Genomic DNA, 23,192 nt, shown 5'->3' on the forward strand with positions numbered 1-23,192 from the left:
TGCTCTGTTGTGCCTCTTAAAGTGTGCTGTCAGAGCCTCCTGCTGATACCTGCCCCCAGGTGGTTGGGCCCCCTTTAGGTGCTTCCACCATGCCCTCTTCGGGAGCATTGGCTCCCCACCTGCCGGGGACACCACTCCCCATCCCATCCAACGACAGACATCTCGTCCTCTTCCAGCTTCTGTAGCTAGGAAGAGGTCCCTTGGAACTCTTCCTTCCATGGTTCCTGTTGGTCCACAGCCAGATGCCTGAAGGAACCACACGCCACTGGCCCTCAGACTTCTTGTTTTTCCTCTGTCCCTGAAACGATTTCAGGGAAATCTCACTCCTTGTCTTCTCAGGAGAAGAAGAAAAAGCAGGACAAAAAGAAGTCCACTAAGGTGATGGAAACTCAGGTAGCCACTGAGACACCTGATCTCCCCAGGCAGTTTGTTACAGAACGCACTTCATTGAATCCTCTGACATCTAAAGTGGTGACAATACATGACAATGCGTCATAACCTGGCTCCCCTCCCCCCCTGGTCACTTCATACTCTCACAGTATTCAGAGTGTCTGATGCTCCAGTGGAATTGTAAAGAATTTTTCGACCACCTGACTAAGCTACAGCAGTTTTTAAGCACATACCCTGCATTCTGTATTACCATCCAGGAAACATAGTTTCCAGCAACTTCAACCCCTACCCTCCGTGGCTAACAAAGTTATTTTAAGAACCGTACTGACTATGAGAGAGTATCAGGTGCACTTTGTACATATGTACTGGAGTCAACATACAGTCCCTTGTGCCTCTTGATACACCATCGGAGGCTGTGGCTGGTTGGGTACGGGCACATCACGATTTTACTATTTTTAATGTTTATCTTTCCTCCCGATGATATTGTCTGCATTACTCTCTCAACTCCCCTCACCTTTCCTAGCCTTGGGCGACTTCAAAACCCATAGCCCTTTGTGGGTTGGAAAAATGATCACTGGCTGTGGTCAAGACATTGAAACTTTACTGGCACAGCTCTTGAACTCTGGTGCCCCCACATACTTCAGTGTGGCACACAAAACTTATTTGGCCATTGATCTCTCCTTTTGCAGTCCTGCTCTTCTACCATCTATCGGGTGGAGGGTCCATAATGACCTGTGTTGTAGTGACTACCTCCCAATCTTCCTGTCCCTCCCTCTCGGCGTTGCTCCCTCGGATGCCCCCCCCCCCCCCCCCCCCAGATGGCTTCTGTGTAATGCTGACTGAGATGGGTTCACTTCTGCTGTCATCCTTCGCTCCCCACCACAAGGAGTATCAGCTCCCCACTTCAAGGAGTATTGATGTGACTGTTCAGTATACAATGGCAGCCATTCTTTTGACAGCCAACCAAACTATCCCTTCTTCATTGGGATCCCCCCATCAGAAGATAGCATGATGGTGGACCCCAGAGATCACTGTGGCCATTAGAGATAATAGACAGGCTCTCTAACACTATAACTGACACCCTTCACTGGAGCACCTAATTGCCTTTGAACTGCTCTGTGCCTGCATCTGCTACCTCATAAAATGATGAAAGCAAGAATCCAGGGAACGCTATGTGGATCACGTATCTCTCCATCACAGGTATGGGCAAAGACTAGATGACCCTATGGCTTCCAGTCTCCTGCAGGTGTGCCAAGTATTTCCTTAGATGGTGTCTTTTATACTGACCCAAACACTGTCACCAAACGTCTTACTGAGCATTATGCTCACACATCTGCATCTGAGAACTACCACCCCGCATCTCGGCTCGTAAAACAGCTAGGGGAGCTTATGAGCTTATTTTTCACTGCCCATCACATGGAGCCGTATAACAATCCATTGAGTGAATGGGAACACTCCTGTGCCCTGGCTCAGTGCCCTGGTACAGCTCCAAGGCCAGACTGCATACACAACCAAATGCTGAAACAACTGTCAGTGGATTGTTAGTGTCACATTCTTGCATGATGGTTCCAGTGTTGAAACTGGGTAACTCTCCATTGAGATGGAGAGTTATTGCCCAATCAGCCTTACTGATGTTCTCTGTGAGTAGCTCAAAAGCATGGTGAGCAAGCTGTGTTGGCTCCTTGAGTCTCAGGACCATTTGGCTGCATCTCAGGGTGGTTTTTGCAAAGGCCGCTCCATTGATGATAATTTGGTTCACCTTGAGTCCACCATCTGGACGGCCTTTGTACGTTGTCAGCACCTCATCACTGTCTTTTTTTTACCTACAGAAGGCTTTTAACACGACATGGCATCATTAAATCCTTACTACGGTACATGAGTGGGGGTCTCCAGGGTCTACTCATGAGTTTTGTCAAGAATTTTCTGTCGCACCATACATTCCGGGTGCAGGTGGACCCTCCACTCAGTACCCTACATATACAAGAGAATGGGGTCCCGCATGACTCTGTACTGAGTGTCCCCCTCTTTCTAGTGGCCATAAATGGTGTAGTGGGGTCTCCGGTATCGCCCTCCTTATATGCCAATGATTTTTGCTGTTATTATTGTTCCTCTAGTATGGTGGTTGTGGAGCGCAAGCCCTGCAGTGGCGTGGGACAGGACGTGGCCTCTTGAGAGAGAGAGAGAGAGAGAGAGAGAGAGAGAGAGAGAGAGACTGTGTTTTGACGTGGATTTGACTGATGTCGTGCACTTCTGTTGCCATCGTACTGCCCACCCACACCCAGAGCTTTACCTAGATAATCAGTTACTTCTTGTAGTTGAGACACACCACTTTGTGGGGCTAGTCATCCATTCTCGGCTGACATGGCTTCCTCACCTTCACCAACTTAAGTGAAAGTGCTGCTGACACCTCGGTACACTTCACTGTCTCCATAATGCTTCTGTGGCTCTACAAAGCCCTGATTCAGTCCCATCTTCTCTATGGGAGTCTTACGTATGGTCCTGTGTCACCCTCAGTCATGTTGATACTCTACCCTATTCATCGGTGTAGTGTCCAACTTGTGACATGAGCCTTCTGAACTAGCCCCGTGAACAGCCTACTAGTCGAGGCTGGAGTCCTTCCATTACCTATCAGGTGCCAACAACAGCTGCTGAAGTATGCTATACACGTTCATAGCTTCCCTGACCATCCCATCTACTGTGTCCTTTTCCCTGGAAGGGAGCTCTACCTTCCAGAACTCGGAACTGGGTTTACAATTGCTGCACGTCTCCATTGTCTCTGGTCGGAACTGCAACTTCCTCCACTGTCACCTCTGGTCAGGGAGTCATTTATCTGCCTCCATGGCTTATACCCCAACCTTGGTTTTGTCTCAAAGTCTCCTTTGGTCCAAAAGATTTCATTGACCCCATGATTTTTTGCCGCTTATTCTTGGCTGTCCTTTAGAAGACTCTGGGTTCGGAAGTGGTACTCACTGATGGCTCAACAGTCGATGGACAAACAGGCTTTACATACACACTTGCACATTGCAGTGATCTTCACACTCTGCCAAATGGCTGCAGTGTCTTCACTGCTGAATTGATGGCCATTAAATTAGCCTTTAGCCATGTATTTTCTTGCTCTGGCAAGAGTATCCATATCTGTAGTGACTTCCTTAGCAGCCTTCAGGCTATAGGCCAGTTATACTCTTCTCACCCACTGTTTACAGCTATCTAGGATCTTTTCTCTGAACTCCATCAAGCTGGGCAGCCAGTCTTTTTCGTTTGGATGCCCGGTCATGTTGGGATTTCGGGAAATGAATGAGCTGACCTGTTGGTCAAACTGGCCACAAGGATGCCAGTTCTGGAAATGGGGTTCCCAGAATGGGATATTTAGTCATTTACATGCCATCGACAGCAGGAAATCTGTAACTCAGATTGGTCTGCCCTAATATCCCCAAACAAACCGAGGACAATGAAGGAGTCCATGGCCACGTGACAGTCTTTCCTGTTTGCTTCTTGCGGAGAATCCACTGTCCTCTGTGGACTCCGCATTGGTCACACTTGGCCAACCCGTGGTCACATTCTCAGAGGTGAGGATCCCCCTCACTGCCAATGCGGAACTCTCCTGGCGGTAGCCCACTTACTCATATAGTGCCCTGATTTGGCTACTTTGAGGCAGCATCTTAATCTTCCTGACACGCTACCTCAGGTGTTAACGGAGAACGCCAATTCAACTGACCTGGTGTTATGTTTTGCACATAAAAGTGGTTTCTATTCATCCGGTAAGGTAGAGCTTTTTGGCTTCATAGACCACCCCCATGAACCATGAACCTTAACGTTGGTGGGGAGGCTTGCATGCCTCAGCGATACAGATAGCCGTACCATAGGTGCAACCACAACGGAGGGGTATCTGGTGAGAGGCCAGACAAACGTGTGGTTCCTGAAGAGGGGCAGCAGCCTTTCCAGCAGGGGCAACAGTCTGGATGATTGACTGATCTGGCCTTGTAACACCAACCAAAACGGCCATGCTGTGCTGGTACTGCAAACGGCTGAAAGCAAGGGGAAACTACAGCCGTAATTTTTCCCGAGGGCATGCAGATTTACCATATGGTTAAATGATGATGGCGGCCTCTTGGGTAAAATATTCCGGAGGTAAAATAGTTCCCCATTCGGATCCCCGGGTGGGGACTACTCAGGAAGACGTTGTTATAAGGAAAAAGAAAACTGGCATTCTACGGATCGGAGTGTGGAATGTCAGATTCCTTAATCGGGCTGGTAGATTAGAAAATTTAAAACGGGAAATGGATAGGTTAAAGTTAGATATAGCGGGAATTAGTGAAGTTTAGTGGCAGGAGGAACAAGTCTTCCGGTCAGGTGAATACAGGGTTATAAATACAAAATCAAATAGGGGTAATGTGGGAGTAGATTTAATAATGAATAGGAAAAAATGGAACATGGGTAAGCTACTACAAACAGCATAGTGAACGCATTATTGTGGCCAAGATAGACACGAAGCCCACGCCTACCACAGTGGTACGAGTTTATATGCCAACTAGCTCCACAGATGACGAAGTGATTGATGAAATGTATGATGAGATAAAAGAAATTATTCAGATAGTGAAGGGAGACGAAAATTTAATAGTCATGGGTGACTGGAATTCGATAGTAGGAAAAGGGAGAGAAGGAAATGTAGTAGGTGAATATGGATTTGGGGGAAGAAATGAAAGAGGAAGCCACCTGATAGAATTTCGCACAGAGCATAACTTAATCATAGCTAACACTTGGTTCAAGAATCGTAAAAGAAGGTTGTATACATGGAAGAAGTCTGGAGATACTGGAAGGTGTCAGATAGATTATATAATGGTAAGACAGAGATTTAGGACCCAGGTTTTAAATTGTAAGACATTTCCAGGGGCAGATGTGGACTCTGACCACAATCTATTGGTTATGAACTGTAGATTAAAACTGAAGAAACTGCAAAAAAGTGGGAAATTGAGGAGATGGGACCTGGATAAACTGAAAGAACCAGAGATTGTAGAGAGCTTCAGGGAGAGCATTAGGGAACGATTGACAAGAATGGGGGAAAGAAATACAGTAGAAGAGGAATGGGTAGCTTTGAGAGACGAAATAGTGAAGGTAGCTGAGGATCAAGTAGGTAAAAAGACGAGGGCTGATAGAAATCCTTGGGTAACAGAAGAGATATTGAATTTAATTGATAAAAGGAGAAAATATAAAAATGCAGTAAATGAAGCAGGTAAAAAGGAATACAAACATCTCAAAAATGAGATCGACAGGAAGTGCAAAATGGCTAAGCAGGGATGGCTAGAGGACAAATGTAAGGATGTAGAGACACGTATCACTAGGGGTAAGATAGATACTGCCTACAGGAAAATTAAAGAGACCTTTGGAGAAAAGAGAACCACTTGCATGAATATCAAGAGCTCAGATGGAAACCCAGTTCTAAGCAAAGAAGGGGAAGCAGAAAGGTGGAAGGAGTATATAGAGGGTCTATACAAGGGCGATGTACTTGAGGACAATATTATAGAAATGGAAGAGAATGTAGATGAAGATGAAATAGGAGATATGATAATACATGAAGAGTTTGACAGAGCACTGAAAGACTTTTTTCGAAACAAGGCCCCGGGAGTAGCCAACATTCCATTAGAACTACTGATGGCCTTGGGAGAGCCAGTCTTGACAAAACTCTACCACCTGGTGAGCAAGATATATGTGACAGGTGAAATACCCTCAGACTTCAAGAAGAGTATAATAATTCCAATCCCAAAGAAAGAAGGTGTTGACAGATGTGAAAATTACCGAACTATCAGTTTAATAAGCCACTGCTGCAAAATACTAACACAAATTGTTTACAGACGAATGGAAAAACTGGTCGAAGCCGACCTTGGGGAAGATCAGTTTGGATTCCGCAGAAATGTTGGAACACTTGAGGCAATACTGACCCTACGGCTTATCTTAGAAGCTAGATTAAGGAAAGGCAAACCTACGTTTCTAGCATTTGTAGACTTAGAGAAAGCTTTTGACAATGTTGACTGGAATACTCTCTTTCAAATTCTGAAGGTGGCAGTGGTAAAATACAGGGAGTGAAAGGCTATTTACAATTTGTACAGAACCAGATGGCAGTTATGAGTCGAGAGACATGAAAGGGATGGGAGTGAGGCAGGGTTGTAGCCTCTCCCTGATGTTATTCAATGTGTATGTTGAGCAAGCAGTAAAGGAAACAAAAGAATTATTAGGAGTAGGTATTAAAATCCATGGAGAAGAAATAAAAACTTTGAGGTTCGCTGATGACATTGTAATTCTGTCAGAGACAGCAAAGGACTTGAAAGAGCAGTTGAATGGAATGGATAGTGTCTTGAAAGGATGATATAAGATGAACATCAACAAAAGCAAAACGAGGATAATGGATAGTAGTCGAATTAAGTCGGGTGATGCTGAGGGATTTAGATTAGGAAATGAGACGCTTAACATAGTAAATGTGTTTTGCTGTTTGGGGAGCAAAATAACTGATGTTGGTTGAAATAGAGAGGATATAAAATGTAGACTGGCAATGGCAAGGAAAGCATTTCCGAACAAGAGAAATTTGTTAAGATCGAGCATAGATTTAAGTGTCAGGAAGTCGTTTCTGAAAGTATTTGTGTGGAGTGTAGCCATCTATGGAAGTGAAACGTGAACAATAAATAGTTTAGACAATAAGAGAATAGAAGCTTTCGAAATGTGGTGCTACAGAAGAATGCTGAATATTAGGTGGATAGATCACATAACTAATGAGGAGGTATTGAATAGAATTGGAGAGAAGAGAAATTTGTGGCACAACTTGACTAGAAGGGATCGGTTGGTAGGGCATATTCTGAGGCATCAAGGGATCACCAATTTAGTATTGGAGGGCAGCGTGGAGGCTAAAAATCGTTAGAGGGAGACCAAGAGATGAATACACTAAACAGATTCAGAAGGTTGTAGGTTGCAGTAGGTACTGGGAGATGAAGAATCTTGCACAGGATAGACTAGCATGGAGAGCTGCATCAAACCAGTCTCTGGACTGAAGACCACAACAGACCACCTGAGGGATTGGTGGGGCCCCTACCCCCTCCACCTCCTCTCCCAGGGGTGGGGTCCCTTGGTGGCCCTCGCTGGGTGGCTCAGCCTGGCCTCTACCCTTTCCACCTTTTTACTGTCTTAGTTCTCTCTCATTTCTTGGTTTTAACCCATTGTCTTGACTGATCTTTTAATGACTTGTCTGTACTTTTCTTTTACCTGGCTTTTATCTCTGTTTTTTATTGTGTTAGTTACACTTAGGCTTTACAGGATTTGCCTTTTGCCTCCTTTTAGTTCCTTTCACTCCAAACCAGCCAACCAACCAACCACCAACCCACATCCTACTGGACTGCCCTAATTTTGACACATCACAGCAAAACCTTAAAATTGCTGATATGCTGCCTCTGGTGCTAGCGGCTGACGCCAGAGTGACTGATCTGGATTTATGTTCTACCTGTGAGGGAAGCTTCTACTCATCTCTTTGAGGTAGGATATGTTGTCCTCATGGGCCACCTGAAGAGCTGGAGGGGTGCCCCCTCACCTGCTCCAATGTATGGCGGGCCAGTGCTGCCCTTGCGTAGTGGCCCAGCCTGGTTTCTGCCCTTCCCGCCTTTTTAAATCTTCTTTTTTTTTACATCTGTCATTGCTTTGTGGTCTCATTGTTGTTCTCTTTCCTGGGATTTTATCAATTTAGCTTTGTTGCTAGTTTTGTAATAAAAGAGCGCAAGGAAACACCAATGGGATGCAGAGGTTGTCTCACCCATTGCATAACATGTCCTGGTTGCCTCCAGTTTCTTTCTGGGTGGAGTGACTCACCCGCCATACCCTCTTACCCCTCTCTCACTTCTGTTTGCTTATGTCTCTTGGTTTTATTGATTCTCAGTTACAATTGGGTTAATCAGGGTTTTTCTTCTGTGCCCTTCTCCTGTCGAAGACTCTCACTAGCATATAGGTTGAAATGGACTGATGACCTGGTAGTATGGTCCTGTTAACTGTAGCAATGTAATCCACTCCTAAAGCGATTACATGACATCGGACTTATCAAATTGTATTCCCCACTTCTCTGATGATAGAAGGTCCACTTCTGTTCCTTTGGTTTCAGTGTCACAAAATAGCAAGAGGTCTATCAAGCTCTTCTTACGATAATGATCATTCTTCACCTCACAACACTCTCCATGCCTCTATTTCAGTGAATATTTGAATGTGTTCGAAAATAGATTTGTCAATAAAGAAGCACCAAGCACTCGAGGGGAAAATCGCTGATGGTACATGTATTTGCATATAGAGAAGGATAAAAATTCTCCCGAAGAACATTTTCCTGTTCATGCTTTGCAGGAACTCTAATACTAGTAGGCACTACTCACTTTTTCCCATCAGCAGCTTCAACCTCAGTACTGAAAGTCAAGTTACTTAGCATTTTTTACTTGAGGTACATTGCCTGTTATCATGTACATGGCTCAATTCTGCATCATTTAGACAAGAATGTTCATCGTGTTTAGCTGTAGTCAGATCATTATTGTTATCTTGCAAAATGCTGTCCTTGCATCTGTGGCAGCATTACCACAAACCATTGTGGTAGAACTGCCTCTGCTACCTTTTCTAGTACCGTGATGACTTGGTTGCACTGTGGATGGGGTGGCACTTAGAGATAATTGGGAGTTTTTTGTGGAATTAACACAGTTGCCATGAAAAATAGGAAAACTAAAATGTGTTGCTCAGAAAAGTTTTATTTCTTAATTTCCCCAGTGCTGTGTGAGTGTGAGTGTGTGTGTGTGTGTGTGTGTGTGTGTGTGTGTGTGTGTGTGTGTGTGCGCGCGTGTGCATGTGTAGTTTCATCAGAATCTTCGTCTCTGCTCTCTTATTCAGCAGAGTCTGTTGTACTTTGTTTTGCATCGTCAGAATCAGTTCTCCTTTGGATTGAACTTCTTCAGTATTATTTATGAAAGCTGAAGCCGTGTCCACACTGGCTGTGCTGCCAAAAACCAAGAAAAGAGGTTTGATGCAGTGTGGGACATCAGGTGTGGACGTCAAACCACACTGCTCTACACAACAACGAGCAAGTTCCACGAAGTATTGGTACATTAGAGGAAATTGTTCATTTGTGCATAACTCTGTTGGGACATTGGACCGTGTTTTTTGTTTTCCATTGTGACTGTCCCCCTCCCCACAAACACATATTCTGGTACATTACAGTGCACCTTTGAACACTGCTCCTTTCTACAGTTCTGCACAGCTCTGCGCCACACGTTTGTTCATGGTATGGTGCGATGCTGTGAAGTGCAGCTTATCCAGTGTGGATGTAGGTTTACATTTGCTCATATGGGCGACCATGATGGCCATGCTGCAATACTTCACAGTGCCTATTTACTGTTTGGCATGATAACTTAACGAGTGTAGTAGTGCTGCCAGAAGCGGAGAAAATCGGCACCACTTAAAAGATATTCATTTGTCTCTGAGCACTGCCAATGCCAAGCACCCCCTAGATGCGAACTATTACGAAAGGCTTGTGTTCACTAGCAAGTAAATTCTGTCAGCACTTGCTGAGGTGTTTACATTAGAACAAAATCTTGCTCAGGTTTACGTGTTCATTTCACTGGGGCAAGTTTATTTCAGGAAATTTCTGCATGTACTTGTTGCAGAAGTGCAGTTATTTTTCACAGTTATTGCATTATTATTAACGAACAAAAATCACGACAAAACACAAAAATAAAAAAAAAATAGAAAAATTGTTGTAGGAGTACTTATTAATGTTGATGTTGCCAAGAAACACTATTCATTTAACTAAAGTTGGAGCATTTCACTTACATTAAAAACTTGGAGGATGTTATGTGCGGTATCTCACCAAGGGACTGTCTTTTGATTACACTTCGGTTTTTGCAAGCAGTGTTTGCTACTTGTATCATAAATGTAATGCATTTATGTTTTCTATAACACTAAGGAATCAACTAAAATTTAAAGACCTCTGTACTTAAATTCTGCTTTCCCTTGTGGTGAAACAAGTTGACTGGTAAACTCATTTCACACTTCCTTGATTGGTGGTGCCAATTACAAGTGTATACGGGTTCCAGTGGTACATTTCTTTCAGCTCATCCATCTTTGTACCATTCTCATTTTCAACACTTCACATTTTCGCATCAGAACTGAACATACGTATTTTCAGTAAGCTTGAGAAAACTTCCCACAAAATGACAAATTCAGCAGGTACCTGTCCGCAGCTCGTGGTCGTGCGGTAGCGTTCTCGCTTCCCACGCCCGGGTTCCCGGGTTTGATTCCCGGCGGGATCAGGGAGTTTCTCTGCCTCATGATGACTGGGTGTTGTGTGATGTCCTTAGGTTAGTTAGGTTTAAGTAGTTCTAAGTTCTAGGGGACTGATGACCATAGATGTTAAGTCCCATAGTGCTCAGAGCCAGCAGGTACCTGCAGCAGGATGCAAGAAACTAGAATGAATTTTCACCTGACAGTGGAGTGTGTGCTGATTTGAAACTTCCTGACAAATTAAAACCATGTGCCGGACAGGGACTCAAACCTGGGATCCAGGTCTAGCACACAGTTTAAGTTTGTCAGGAAGTTTCATGAAAGAAACTGTTTTCACTAACTTTTGAATGTCTTGATGTTGATCATACTACTGGATGTTGACGAGGGGGGTGGGATTGGCAGAATTGGTGGTTCCTATATTCCACCTAATTCTGTGATTGTACTGATAATGCACCGTAAGTTTGATGGAATGCTTAATAAATGTGATTTTAGGATTATGATGATAGAGTGGGTGTGAGACAGGCAAATAAAGTGCAACGACTCAATGAGGAAGACTGAGCTATTCTCTAAAAAGGAAAATAAACCAACTGTGAAAGTGTATGTCATGGATAAAATCACTGAGAGCAGAGGCCACAAAATAGCCCATTTACTGCCCTACTACTGTGATCTAAATCTGATAGAATTGGCATGGGCAAAAAGAAAGAAAACCAATGTCAGGGAGAACAGAGTCATTGGTGAGATGTCAAAGGAAAGACTACAGAACTTTGTTAATGCTGCTTTCCATTCATTTACTGCACTGGACTGGAAAGGTTACTGCTGGGAAGTGCAGCAGCTGGTGCAAGATCATTAGACACAGGATGGAATAATGGAAATAGCCCTCGATTAATTTGTCATCAATACAACACCTTCATGCTATGATGAGGATGATCTTAGATCAAACATAAATGACAGTGATCTTTAAATGAACACCATTTTGACAATTCTTTCAGGCACAGTTAATTGCAGTTTGTAAACATTACTGTGCCGTGTTTAATAAATGCAGTGTGCAAACAGATTTCAAAGATAAGTTTTTGACTTTCGATTCATAGTATCGTAAGTTGTCCATTCATTTTTTATGATTTGCAATAAATAAATAATACATAAATTGTAAGTAAAATTCTCAAGCATGAATATGTCAACAAATTTGGTGATTTCCGATCCGGCAGCGGTGTCGGTTAAGCGGAAAATATTTCCGAGTCTCACCTCCAATTTCGCGTTAAGCACAAAATGCGAGTAGCGGTGACAACACTGCTGCAAGCAGCCGATGCTCTCTTCCCCTCACTGCTCCTCTTCCCTCGGGAGCCGTAATGTGGAGGCACTGCCATTCCTGAAAGCCACTGCACCTGTCAAAGATATCCCTCTTAGTTTCATATCTGCATTGCAGCAGCAGACAAAATAAAGGCTACCAACAATGTTAAGCAGTCGGCACCACATAGTTTATTCAGTGCGATAAAAATGTGAGGGTGGCAGTTTCAGGTATTTTTTATTTTTTCTTAAAAGCTATGCAATTGTTAGCATTGAATTTTATTTCAAAATGAACTAGGTTAAGAATGTTAAGTCATGGGCCCTCATCCATGTGCTAAAACAATTAGAAGAGGTAGAGGGGTTAAAAATTTTGGTACCAGACAAAGATATTCCTTTGGTGGTTTCTAGTGTTAAGCTGTTACATAAAACTGAAAACTAAGAGAGCAGACAGGAAAGTTTTCACAAGTAAATGTATTTCATAGATGCATTGTAACAATCACACTAAGGCTGCCCATGTAATTATAGCAAACAATAGTTAAAAAATCTCCTTACGCCAGGGAGTAGACATCCCTGAAAATATGAAGTGGCACATATCACATTCTGACCAGAAGAGAAACTTTTTTAGCTTCTACAGAAAGTTTGGAGTCTATCAGTTTCCAAACAAGCAACTGTATTTACTAAATGTTTAAAAATGTCTGGAATAAATAGTTAGCTATTTTTAAATGTATTGTTACATTTCTGTATTTCTGATACTAAAAGTATTTGGATAACCAACAAGTTTTGTGAAATCTCTGGAAAATATAGTGACAACTGAGTGAATGCAGAGATATTGTGATGTGTTGAATAAAAAAATTCGTGCTGTCTTTAATATAGTTGCTTAAAACAAATAAAAAGTTGTGAGAGCTAGATGTGATACTTTTATTTGAAAAATTATGACAGATCAATCCACATGATAGAAAAATGAGTATCAAAGAAATGAATCAAGAAATTCATACATGACAGTTTTGTGAATGTACTGCAAGTGAATGACATGCTAAAGAACTTGACATGAAATATTTGTGCAGTATAACTCAGATTAACTGAGCTACAGATGGGGGGGGGGGGGGGGTCATTAGAACAATACTTTTTTCAGTTAAGTTACCAACATCTAATGTACAGTAGAGTATTTTGCATTGCAATTACAGTAAATATTTTTGAAAAGTTATGAAGGTCAAATGAATGTAGACATCTCTCTGCAGGCTACACTTTGTTCTTTATTAAAGCTAAAATTGGATTTTTAAGATTACAGTACATCAATATACGGTGTACTGTACTTAACAGTTTGTAGCATATGAATTACTCATTCAAAAACATGAGTAATTTTTGTGCACCTACTGCCCCCCCCCCCTCCCCCTCCCTGAAGATGTTTTATACCAGCTGTGCCCTGCAGGCTTTTCATCAGAAGGAGATCAGGTGGTGCTAACTGATTGTATTGTTAAACAAATCTTAAGACACCTAAAATAACAGCACATATATTGTAATTTCTGTGATATACTATAAAATAGATTTTTGAAATGTAACAAATGCTTCATTAAAAAAAAAAAAAAAAAAAAAAAAAAAAAAAAAAAAAACAAACCTGTTGTCAGCAGTTACTCTGTCATCCATGTCACCTAGTTTTAGAGCCTTCTATTGCTTCAGCAGTTGACTGCATCACTGTTTTTACAGTTTCTTGGTCCGTGATTTATCTGTGAATTGCGTGCAACAACACATTCATTTACCTCACACTTATCCATGTCTTTGCATCTGGAAATAGTTTTTACCATTTGTCAAATTTGCTACATTATTGAGTCATCTCTTTCAAACTCATAAGTTCACTTCAAACACTTGTGAAGAGTTTCTGCTGATCCCAGGCATGCCCAAGAACGTTGCTATTATGCCATGATACAGTGGCTGAATTACACTAGTAACATTTGGGGTAACAAAATGCACAGCGATATCAACATTTTTTGACCCGCAAGGGTGTTTAGGTGCAATGTTATTAATTAACTTTCTTAGGCAGACTTTTTCAGTTTAATGCTTTTCAGCTTTTGCTGCAAACTGATTGCAAAGAGTACACCGGACAACCAGGAACTTTTTTCGGCTCTGTAAAAACTGGTAGTGCATTACGGGCAACATCCTTCATGGCTGGAGGTTTTTCTACTTTCTGATAGACACTCGTTACAGAAGCATTTGGTGCAAAATAAAACAGTTGCCCATTTGTTTTCCATTCTGTGCCCTGGGCAGACTTCTTTTAGGAAGCTAGGGATTTTTCTGGGCAGCATCTTGAAGTTAACACCAGTTTCATTGGCATTGTAAATATGGTCCTTAATAGAACCTTTAGAATAAGAATCATCTGAAAACATCAACTGTGTCAGGGTCTGCTGATAACTTTTTCCAAGTGTATTCAGTTGCCAGTCACTGTATCTATTTTTAAATTAGTCTCACAACCCAAAGCTTGAAAACATCTTTTTCTTCCTCACCTAACACATCAGTTAACATTTCGGATTTTTCTTGCAGTATCAGATCAGTCAAAGGCATCCCTTTTTCTCGTTGCTAGGTGAACTAAAGATTAAGATCTTCACTTACTTTTTCAGTGTCCCAAGTTTTCAATGGGATTCTATGAGGATTTTTTGCTGCTTGCTCTAAAAATCTAATTTATACCTCACCAATTCTGAAAGACTTCTGTTTTCCATTTGTGGTGATATTTGTTTTACAGCCATTAGGCCATGTTCCAAGGTGTATTTTTCTGCCTGACATTTTGTCTTCCAATGCTGGAGACATAATTAGAGGCTATAAAAAATCAGAAAGCAGTTACAGTCTGAAACAAGTTCAGGAAGCCAAACTGCTCATACATATCCAGACAACAGTCGGTTCATGACTCTTTAACACACCACTGCTTAAGATCGCGGACTTGCGCCAGAGTGTATTATGGAGCTTTGTTCAGTACAGAGGCACACGAGTTGCCTGATTTCAATTCTACTTCTTCTTTTCTAGTAAAGTTATTTTTATGTTACTTAATTTATTTTGCATGTGTGTACATTGCAGCAAAGCAATAAATTTGGTCTGGATAAAGCCTGCATTGTAGGATTGCATTTTCAACTTCTCTGACAGCTGCTAAATATCAGTAAAAATAAAATCATCATGCCTCTGCTTAGTCACAATAACACAAAAATATACATTCAATAGAAATAAACACCCATTTGAATGCCATTATTGTTGGCTGTGTAGTATATTAAGACTGGTGAGTCAATGGCTGGGGGAGCAATTCAAGATTGGGCACTCAGCTCTCCCTGCTCGCCATAGCCCAGCTCTTGCCCTCGAATTATTTTCATGCATTACAGTTATTTTTTTAGATTTGTGATTCTCGGAGGTGTCTGGGATTACCTTGGTTTTGGTGGACCTGAGTTCTGTTAACTGGGGTTCTGCTGTATTTCCTGCTCATACGCTTTGACATAAGCAGGGGAAAAAATAAAGAGCCGTCCCCGTACACTGTGTTTGAAGCCCAATGTGTTGGTGCACATCAATTTGAGTGTCCATAATTAAAGTTCCAGTTTCAAAACGCTATAGAAAGAGAACCACTGTGCAGAATGGCGTCAAATTGGAGTGACGTAGTATTGGCGAAGGGGGAAACATCAGGGAAAAAACAAATAAAAATTTTACCAATAGATAGCACTGTAAATGTGTTTAACATAAACTGGACTGGCTACAAATGACAGATGGATAACGATATGATGGCTGTGGTTTGAGTTGTACATGAGGCAAACCATACATCCAGTATGCATGATTGCACAAGTTCAGCAGTCAACAGTTATGGTTGTGTTTGGTAAGCTCATCTACAGAGGAAAGGTCGTACCACTTCAGATGAGAAGAAAGCAAAATTAACATCATTTTTTTAATTGTCCTTGGACAAAAAACTGCATAAAAAGCAAAAAGACATTAGTTTCTTAAAAAAGAATTGTTTTTTAAAAGCTAAGTGTTTTCAAATTGCTCACCAAACAACCTTATCCCCTTCAAAATACTCTCCATTACAACTGATACCATTGTCTCACCTGTGCTTCCACTGTTCAAAACATTTTTTGTAGTCATCTTTAGAAATGGCTGACTGCTCCTCCCTCATTTTTTTTCTCAACTTCTTCAATGTGTTCATGCATGGAAATAAGAAAAACTCACATAGAGCCAGGTCAGGTGAGTAAGGTGCATGGGGCAGCGGAACCGTGCCATTTTTAGCCAAAATCTCTCTAAACAGAGATGACTGTGTGTGCAGGTGCATTGTTGTGGTTGAAGAACCAGTCTTCTGTTTGCCACAAATTGGGCCTTTTTTCGATGAATGCTGTGGCACAATCTTCTTAAAACTTCTTAAAATGGTCTGTGAGCACCAGCTCTCGAATTCTTTTCAATATTTTCGTCGATTTGGTAGTTTATGGATGTCCAGAATGAGGTTTATCATCAGTCGACACATCGCCATTTTTAAATGGAGCAAACCACTCAGACACTTGAGTTGTTCACATAGTCATTTTGGTAAGCTGTTTTCAACGTTAAAACAATTTCAGCAGCTTTTTTTACCGAGTAGAAAAGAAAATTTCACCGCTGCACATTGTTAACTTAAACTTGCCATCATAAAAAACGAAACAAGGACCAAATAGAGCTAGCAAAAACAATCATTGCAGATGAACAGAACAAGCCAGGTTGGCAACACAGGTGACATGAACTGCCAATGAGTAGCGCTATACATGCCTAGTCACGCCTAGTGGCAGAGATGCATCGTGCACAAACTTCGCCCACAGCAGTGGTACTCCAGGTACCCCCTTGTATGCTGCCCACAGCGTTCCGCCACAAGTTGAAATCAGGAAACGGCACATTACACAACAGATCAGAATGTCTCAGGGGTCACATTCAGAATGCATTGCACAATGCTTGCCTTCAATTCAGCTATGTAACTGGAGGACTGAACATAACATCTTAAAGATAACCCCACAATCAGAAGTTACATGGATTAAGATAAGATGATCTGTATGGCCAGGTTTTAAGGCTCTACAGAAATGATGACTGATAATTCTACCATTTCTGAAATGCCTCTGTAGCAGCCATTTCACTGGCTGTGTATTGTGTGGAGGTGTGCCATATTACATAAAAATGATCCTGCCCACACATCTACCCTGTTGAAGGGTTGGAATGACATTGATGTGCAAAAAAACCCATGGCATTCACCATTGATGGCACAAGTAACAAGACCCACCTCCTCAAAAATATAAAAATGATGCTGCCAACCTGCACCCCACAGTCACTTTTGTAGAATAAAATACTGGTTGACATGCATTTGGGTTTTCTGATGTTCATATTCTGCAGTTCTGTGTACTGACATGTCCATGGAGTGGAAATGGGCTTTTTCTGTCCACAGTATGTTTCATGGCTATTCATTGTCCACTTCCATGTGAGCAAGAAATTCCAGAGTGCAAGTTTGTCTCTCTGGCTGGTGGGCAGGAAGCAACTCCAGAAGATGGGTGATTTTGTATGGATAAGATGGGTGGTTTTTGTATGTATATCAATGCAGCATGTTTGTCGGACTTGATACACTGTTCTCGTAGGCATGTCAGTCATTCGGGCAGTTTCCCATGGATTGCATGTTTGACACCACTGCTCAAACCCTCCTGCAGTGCTGTGGCCATATCTTCAAAAGGTGTCGGGTCAACTGCTTTTCTCCCTCTGCCCCATTGTGCTTCAGAAGAACCTTTCTTTTCAAATTTTGTAATCATTGGACCAGTAGTGACTTTTTTGACAACCTTCGGGGGTAGGGCTACTGGCGCACAGTCATCATTTTTGTAAAAGAGTTTTACCAGCAGTGCATGATCCTTCATGTAGACAGTCATGTTGTGCATCTTGGACACAAACTGAGGAACAGCTGTGTGCTTATTGGTGTGCCTGTTCTGACACTTAAATGAAAATTTGGCCTATAGAATGCACTTTATTTTATTTTTTTAATTTTTAAAAATTTTTTTGTTTCATGACTTTTCCCCAGATCAGTAATATGCTGTTCTCATTCTGAGCGGTGGTTCTTTCTACAGAATTTTTCAACTGGAGCTTTAATTATGGACAGCCTATATATGACTATTTTTTAAAAGAATTGTCTTGATTTTCTCCTTTTTTGTTACATTGATGTTAATTTTATCTGGTATTATTTGTAGGCAGTTAGAATGTGATACTGATGAAGATGTGATTTCACCAAAATTTCGGAAGATTGGTAGCCCAAGATTTCATCACACTCCTCTCACTTCACTAGGTAAGAATTTCATATTACAACTAGTATTATTGTGTACCAATAATAAGACATTGAACCCAGAGTTTCAGCAAACCATCTCCAAGGACTGAAATACACCAGATACAAGTGAGTGATATCTGATTTTAGGCTCTGTTGCTTCTTTGTCAAACAGAATTTGGTAGGTTCTGTGTGCATCTAAATTAGTGTGATAATATTTAATATAGTATCTACTACTTCCTCCTGGAACTTGGTGCCTCATGTGTCATTGTTCTGGCAGTTAAGAGATGTAGATTGTAGTCATCCCATTGCAAAGTGCTGTTAAGTTTGCAGTGAGAGAGAGAGAGTCTGATGGCACTATTGGCTGGGACATCCTGAGGGACAGGTTTAGCCACTAAATCAGAAAGGGTTTGTAGTGTGATTGCTTTTTCTCAAGGGTATCTGTTGAGTGCAGATGACTGTAATTGGAATGTGCTTACTGTGTTTTCATTTTTGTATTGTCTGATGATCAGAAAAGGGAAAGAGTGGAGTGAAACCCATTGACAGCACATAGCCCACTCCTCTTGAATAACATAAAGCATAAGTCAATTTTAACTTTCTTTCACGATGGAGAGAACACCATCAACAGTGTTGCATACCTTCACTGGAATTTAGACTAGGACATGGGCACCAAATTTGGTGATCATTAAGTTTAAGCCACCAATTATCTTCCCATTCAAGTCCCAGAAAATAGTTCCCAGTATCATACTGTCAAAATACAGTGATTTGTTAATTTTGTGTGGTTTGGAGCCTTTAAGCTGCTCCTAACCACAGTGGTTGAGTCAAATGATTGATATGCTGAAATGCTAGATGTGTATGCAGTTGACTTGATGGTCATGAAATTTAACCACAGAGATGAATCTCGGTTGAAAGAGTTGTGTCCTTAAATGAAATAGTTATGATATAGATTATGATGACAAACTGTTCCTTTTTACAGTGTTAGTGTAAATAAAATAGATACTTAAGATATCAACAGGAGTGTTGGATTCATCCAGTGCTAACAAGTCTTGAATGTCCATGTTGTCTTTTGATGAAATAAGTTTTTATTTTTGTGTAGTTCCTCCCAAGCATTAAGTTTTTTTTTGATTTTAGTGCTGTAATCCTAGTTCCTAATCCAGAATTGCAAGACAGTCCTCTATTCCAATGTCATTCTGCTGCACAAAAGAACAAGTTTCATAAAACAACATTGCTTAAGCATGTAAGCAACATTCACACAAACCCCTCCCACAACCACCACGACCACCACCACCACCACCACCACCACCACCACCACCACCACCACCACCACCACCACCCTGCCCTGATAAATCTTTGTGAGCGAATTCCCCAGTGTAGTGTAAGGTCAAAAGCAGTTGAACTGCTAAATTGCAGGAAAGCATCATCTTCTGCTTGACTTTGTCAGTAGTAGTTAAAAGTAGTTTTGTGTGTTCACTTGTAATAAAACCTGAACTTATGAGGCATCAAGCTTGGTGCACGTTATAGAAGAATCCATGATCATGGAGGATTGCTGTGCCATTGTCAGTACTGTTGCTGTGATATCATGCAGTGTTTATCAGTTGTTCATAGGAATGATTTGCAGTGTCAACAGTTTCATGAACATACCTATTTGGTCCCATTTGCCATCAAATTTCAAGTCACCAAATTGTTAAATGCTTTCATGGGACAAGCACACAAGTTGTGGCTTTCTGTGCACTGTGCCATCAAAAGTCTCTTCCGTGGGCTGTTTGAGTTAGCACAGTGGTGGCTACTCTGTTCTTACAGAGGACCAAGCTACCTTTTCAGTTCTGTCATGCTCTTTGTATTGTCATTTTTAGTTCCCTTTTGTTAAAAAATCTGTCAACTTTAAATAGTCTTTGTGTTGAGGTTTTGATGCATGGGTTCTGGGCCAACTCTTATTCTTAACTTACATAAAAGATAATCCAGTGACTTTAAAGGGTAATTCGAAAACTATAATGTTAGCTGCTGACTCAGGTGCACTTATCAAGGATTCTATCTCAGTCATCAAAGATACAGCTCAGATGATATCTGAAGACTTCTGTAAGTGGTTCACAGCTAGCAGTTTATCTTAAATCTCACAAAGACTCATGTTATGCAATTTAAAACAAACAATAATGACACATTCTTACTAAAACTAGATATTAATGAGACAAGGCTTATTTTGCATATCTTCACTCCTTGCTGTCATATGAAATTATTTTTTGGGGCAGTGCATCTAAAGTGGATAAGCGTTTATTCGCAGAAGTAAGCAGTAAGAATATTGTGTAAAGTAGATAACCATACATCTTGCAGAAACCTTTTGAGGGGTTTTGAAATTCTCTCTCACTTGTCAATACATTACTCCTCATTGGTTTTTGTTGCTGATAATAAAAATCAGTTTGAACTGAACTGTGATGTACGAAGTTCACATTAGAAGACACAAAATTAATTTTCATATAAACATTGCCTCTTTATAGTGGATTTTTGCGCTTGGATGCATAGATGTTCGAAAACCTTCCATGTAAAATAAAGTGAGAAATTTGGAATCCCAAACAGTTCAAAAGAAAGTAAAATAAATATGAATATCATATTTACCTGACCATAAGTTGACCTTGAATACAAAATGACGTTCACTTTTTTTTAAGATCAGTAGCAACATTAGCACTGTTGCTGAACATCATTTTTTGTGCCTTAATTTGAGTGATCTGTGCAAACATATTTGTTTAAATTAGTTAGTCGCCTGTAGAAATGTATACTACTTAGATGTTTATAAAATGCAAAGTATATGGAGTGTAATCGCACGGTTGGCAGCACGACAAAATGTTCTGCACACTAGCCACTCCATTTCCCATAGTCATCATACTGCTTGGCCAGGCTGGTGCCACTACTGCCCCTACCACCCTTCTGAAATTGTCAATTCTGTGCTTGTTGGCAACATAAGCTTAACCTGTGAGTGTAAGATGACTCTATATTTTTCAGATGATGAATTTGGGGAGAAATTACTACCTGTAGCAGGGCAATATACATTAAGGGGGGCTAGGACGTCAAATGGGCCGACTTGGAGCAGGAGAGGTACCACAGGACATTTTAATTTCCACTGTCTATACTTTTACAAATAAATTCATAAAACTTTGTCAGCATGACCAGGAAGGCTTCAGAATTCATAGCAGTGGAAGTTCGAAAACATAACGAAGTAATTTTTTTTACATGTGAAATTTCATCATTTTTTTTTCACTTACTAATGGCAGCATTTGTTGCTATAGGTACACTTTTCTTCATAAGTAATATAGATGGTTCGATGAATTTTGCACAGCATACAAACCATACTTAAAGGTGTATGAAACTCTAGAATTTTCCAAATCTGTTAAAAACTATGGTAAAAATTGAGGTAATTAACTACAAAATTTGTGTTTTTTCTAAACATGAAGTTTAAAATACAACAGCTCATTCGTTTTTTCATAAATTAAATAAATTCTAGAGTTTCATACACCTGTAAGTATGGTATGTATGCCGTGCAAAATTCATCGAAGAATCTGTCTAACTTATGAAGAAAAGTGTACCTATAGCAACAAATGCAGCCATTAGTAAGTGAAAAAATGATGAAATTTCACACGTAAAAGAAAATAATTATTTTGTTATGTCTTCGAACTTCCACCCCAATGAGTGTGAATCCTGAATCCTTCCTGGTGATGCTGACAAAGTTTTATGAATTTATTTGTAAAAGTATAGACACTGGAAATTAAAATGTCCTGTGATGCCTCTCCTGCTCCAAGTCGGCCCGTTTGACGTCCTGCCCCCCTTAATTCATAAGCCACAATGTAGAAATTTAATAAATATCTAGTTTAGGGATTGAAAGTATCTGTTAATGGCATTACAAGTAGCTGTGTTCATTGTAAAGCTGCATGACAAGTAGTAAGGTACTATAAACAGGACACAGAATTTAGCACTGTAGGTAAACATTAACTTTGAAAAGTACCACTCTAATCAGTAAATATTAAACCACCAATAGCAGCTAAACAACAGCTATGTAGTATAAATGAGGAAGCAGTTTTATTCAAAGTAGCAATTTTTTTTCTAATGTACTTGATTAAATTAAGCTGGCATAAGCATGAATAGCATCAAGCAATAGTGTGGTAATGTATTGTTAACATGTTATTGAGATAGTTTTTGTGAACTGCTTGACTTTTGTTAATGTATACCTTGACTAACCCACATTCATGAAAGCTCTCCTCCTTGATGGGATCTACAGAACACAGTGAAGGACTAACTGAATGTTTGAATGCATTTCAAATTTTCTCTGTGATTAAGAAAATTCATTTCTTGCTGGCTGCTAGACTAGCAGTCCCATCACATTTGCAATTTCTGCTATAGTCAGATCCACTTTCAACTTATCTTCCATAATCAGATGCATTGTTGTTGACTTGTGTAAGTTTTTGTGATATGCCAGTGGCTACTGGGTCTTTTGCAGCCTTAACAGCCCCCTATTAATTACCATTTAGATACAGTTTGCTGATCAGTATTTGACATACTAGACTATAATACACCAACAGTGTCTCAGTGTATTTTGCATCTAAATCTTTTGATTTCATTATGCAGTCAAGATCTTCATAATTTTAACAACATTGTTATGAAAAGGATAGATTACTACCCACCACATAGAGAAAGCACTGAGTCACAGACAGGGACAATGAAAAGACTGCCAAACATTCAAGCTTTCTGCTGAAAAGTTGCCTTCAGAAATATAAAAAAATCTCTCTCTCTCTCTCTCTCTCACACACACACACACACACACACACCGAGTTAAAAAAGAGGAAATATATAGACTGCTCAGATGGCAGATAGTAAATAACTAAGCAGCAGACATCAATATTTGTCTGTGGGACAAATGTTTGTCCCTTCTACGATACAAGAATTTAAATAGAAAGTAGCTAATGGGAAGCCACTAAAT

General features: G+C 40.7%; 1 protein-coding gene across 3 annotated transcripts in view; it reads left to right on the forward strand.

Annotated features, from left to right (window-relative positions):
* Positions 1–23,192, forward strand: part of LOC126262716 (sentrin-specific protease 1-like) — a 160,717-nt gene that overhangs the window by 12,981 nt on the left and 124,544 nt on the right. For all 3 annotated transcript variants that reach the window (XM_049959504.1, XM_049959503.1, XM_049959505.1), the window contains one exon: positions 18,159–18,253. In XM_049959504.1, coding sequence (XP_049815461.1) covers positions 18,159–18,253 — 95 coding nt within the window. The remainder of the gene's footprint in view (positions 1–18,158; positions 18,254–23,192) is intronic.

The sequence above is a fragment of the Schistocerca nitens genome, chromosome 6 (assembly GCF_023898315.1).
Source record: "Schistocerca nitens isolate TAMUIC-IGC-003100 chromosome 6, iqSchNite1.1, whole genome shotgun sequence".
NCBI classification, from domain to species: domain Eukaryota; kingdom Metazoa; phylum Arthropoda; class Insecta; order Orthoptera; family Acrididae; genus Schistocerca; species Schistocerca nitens.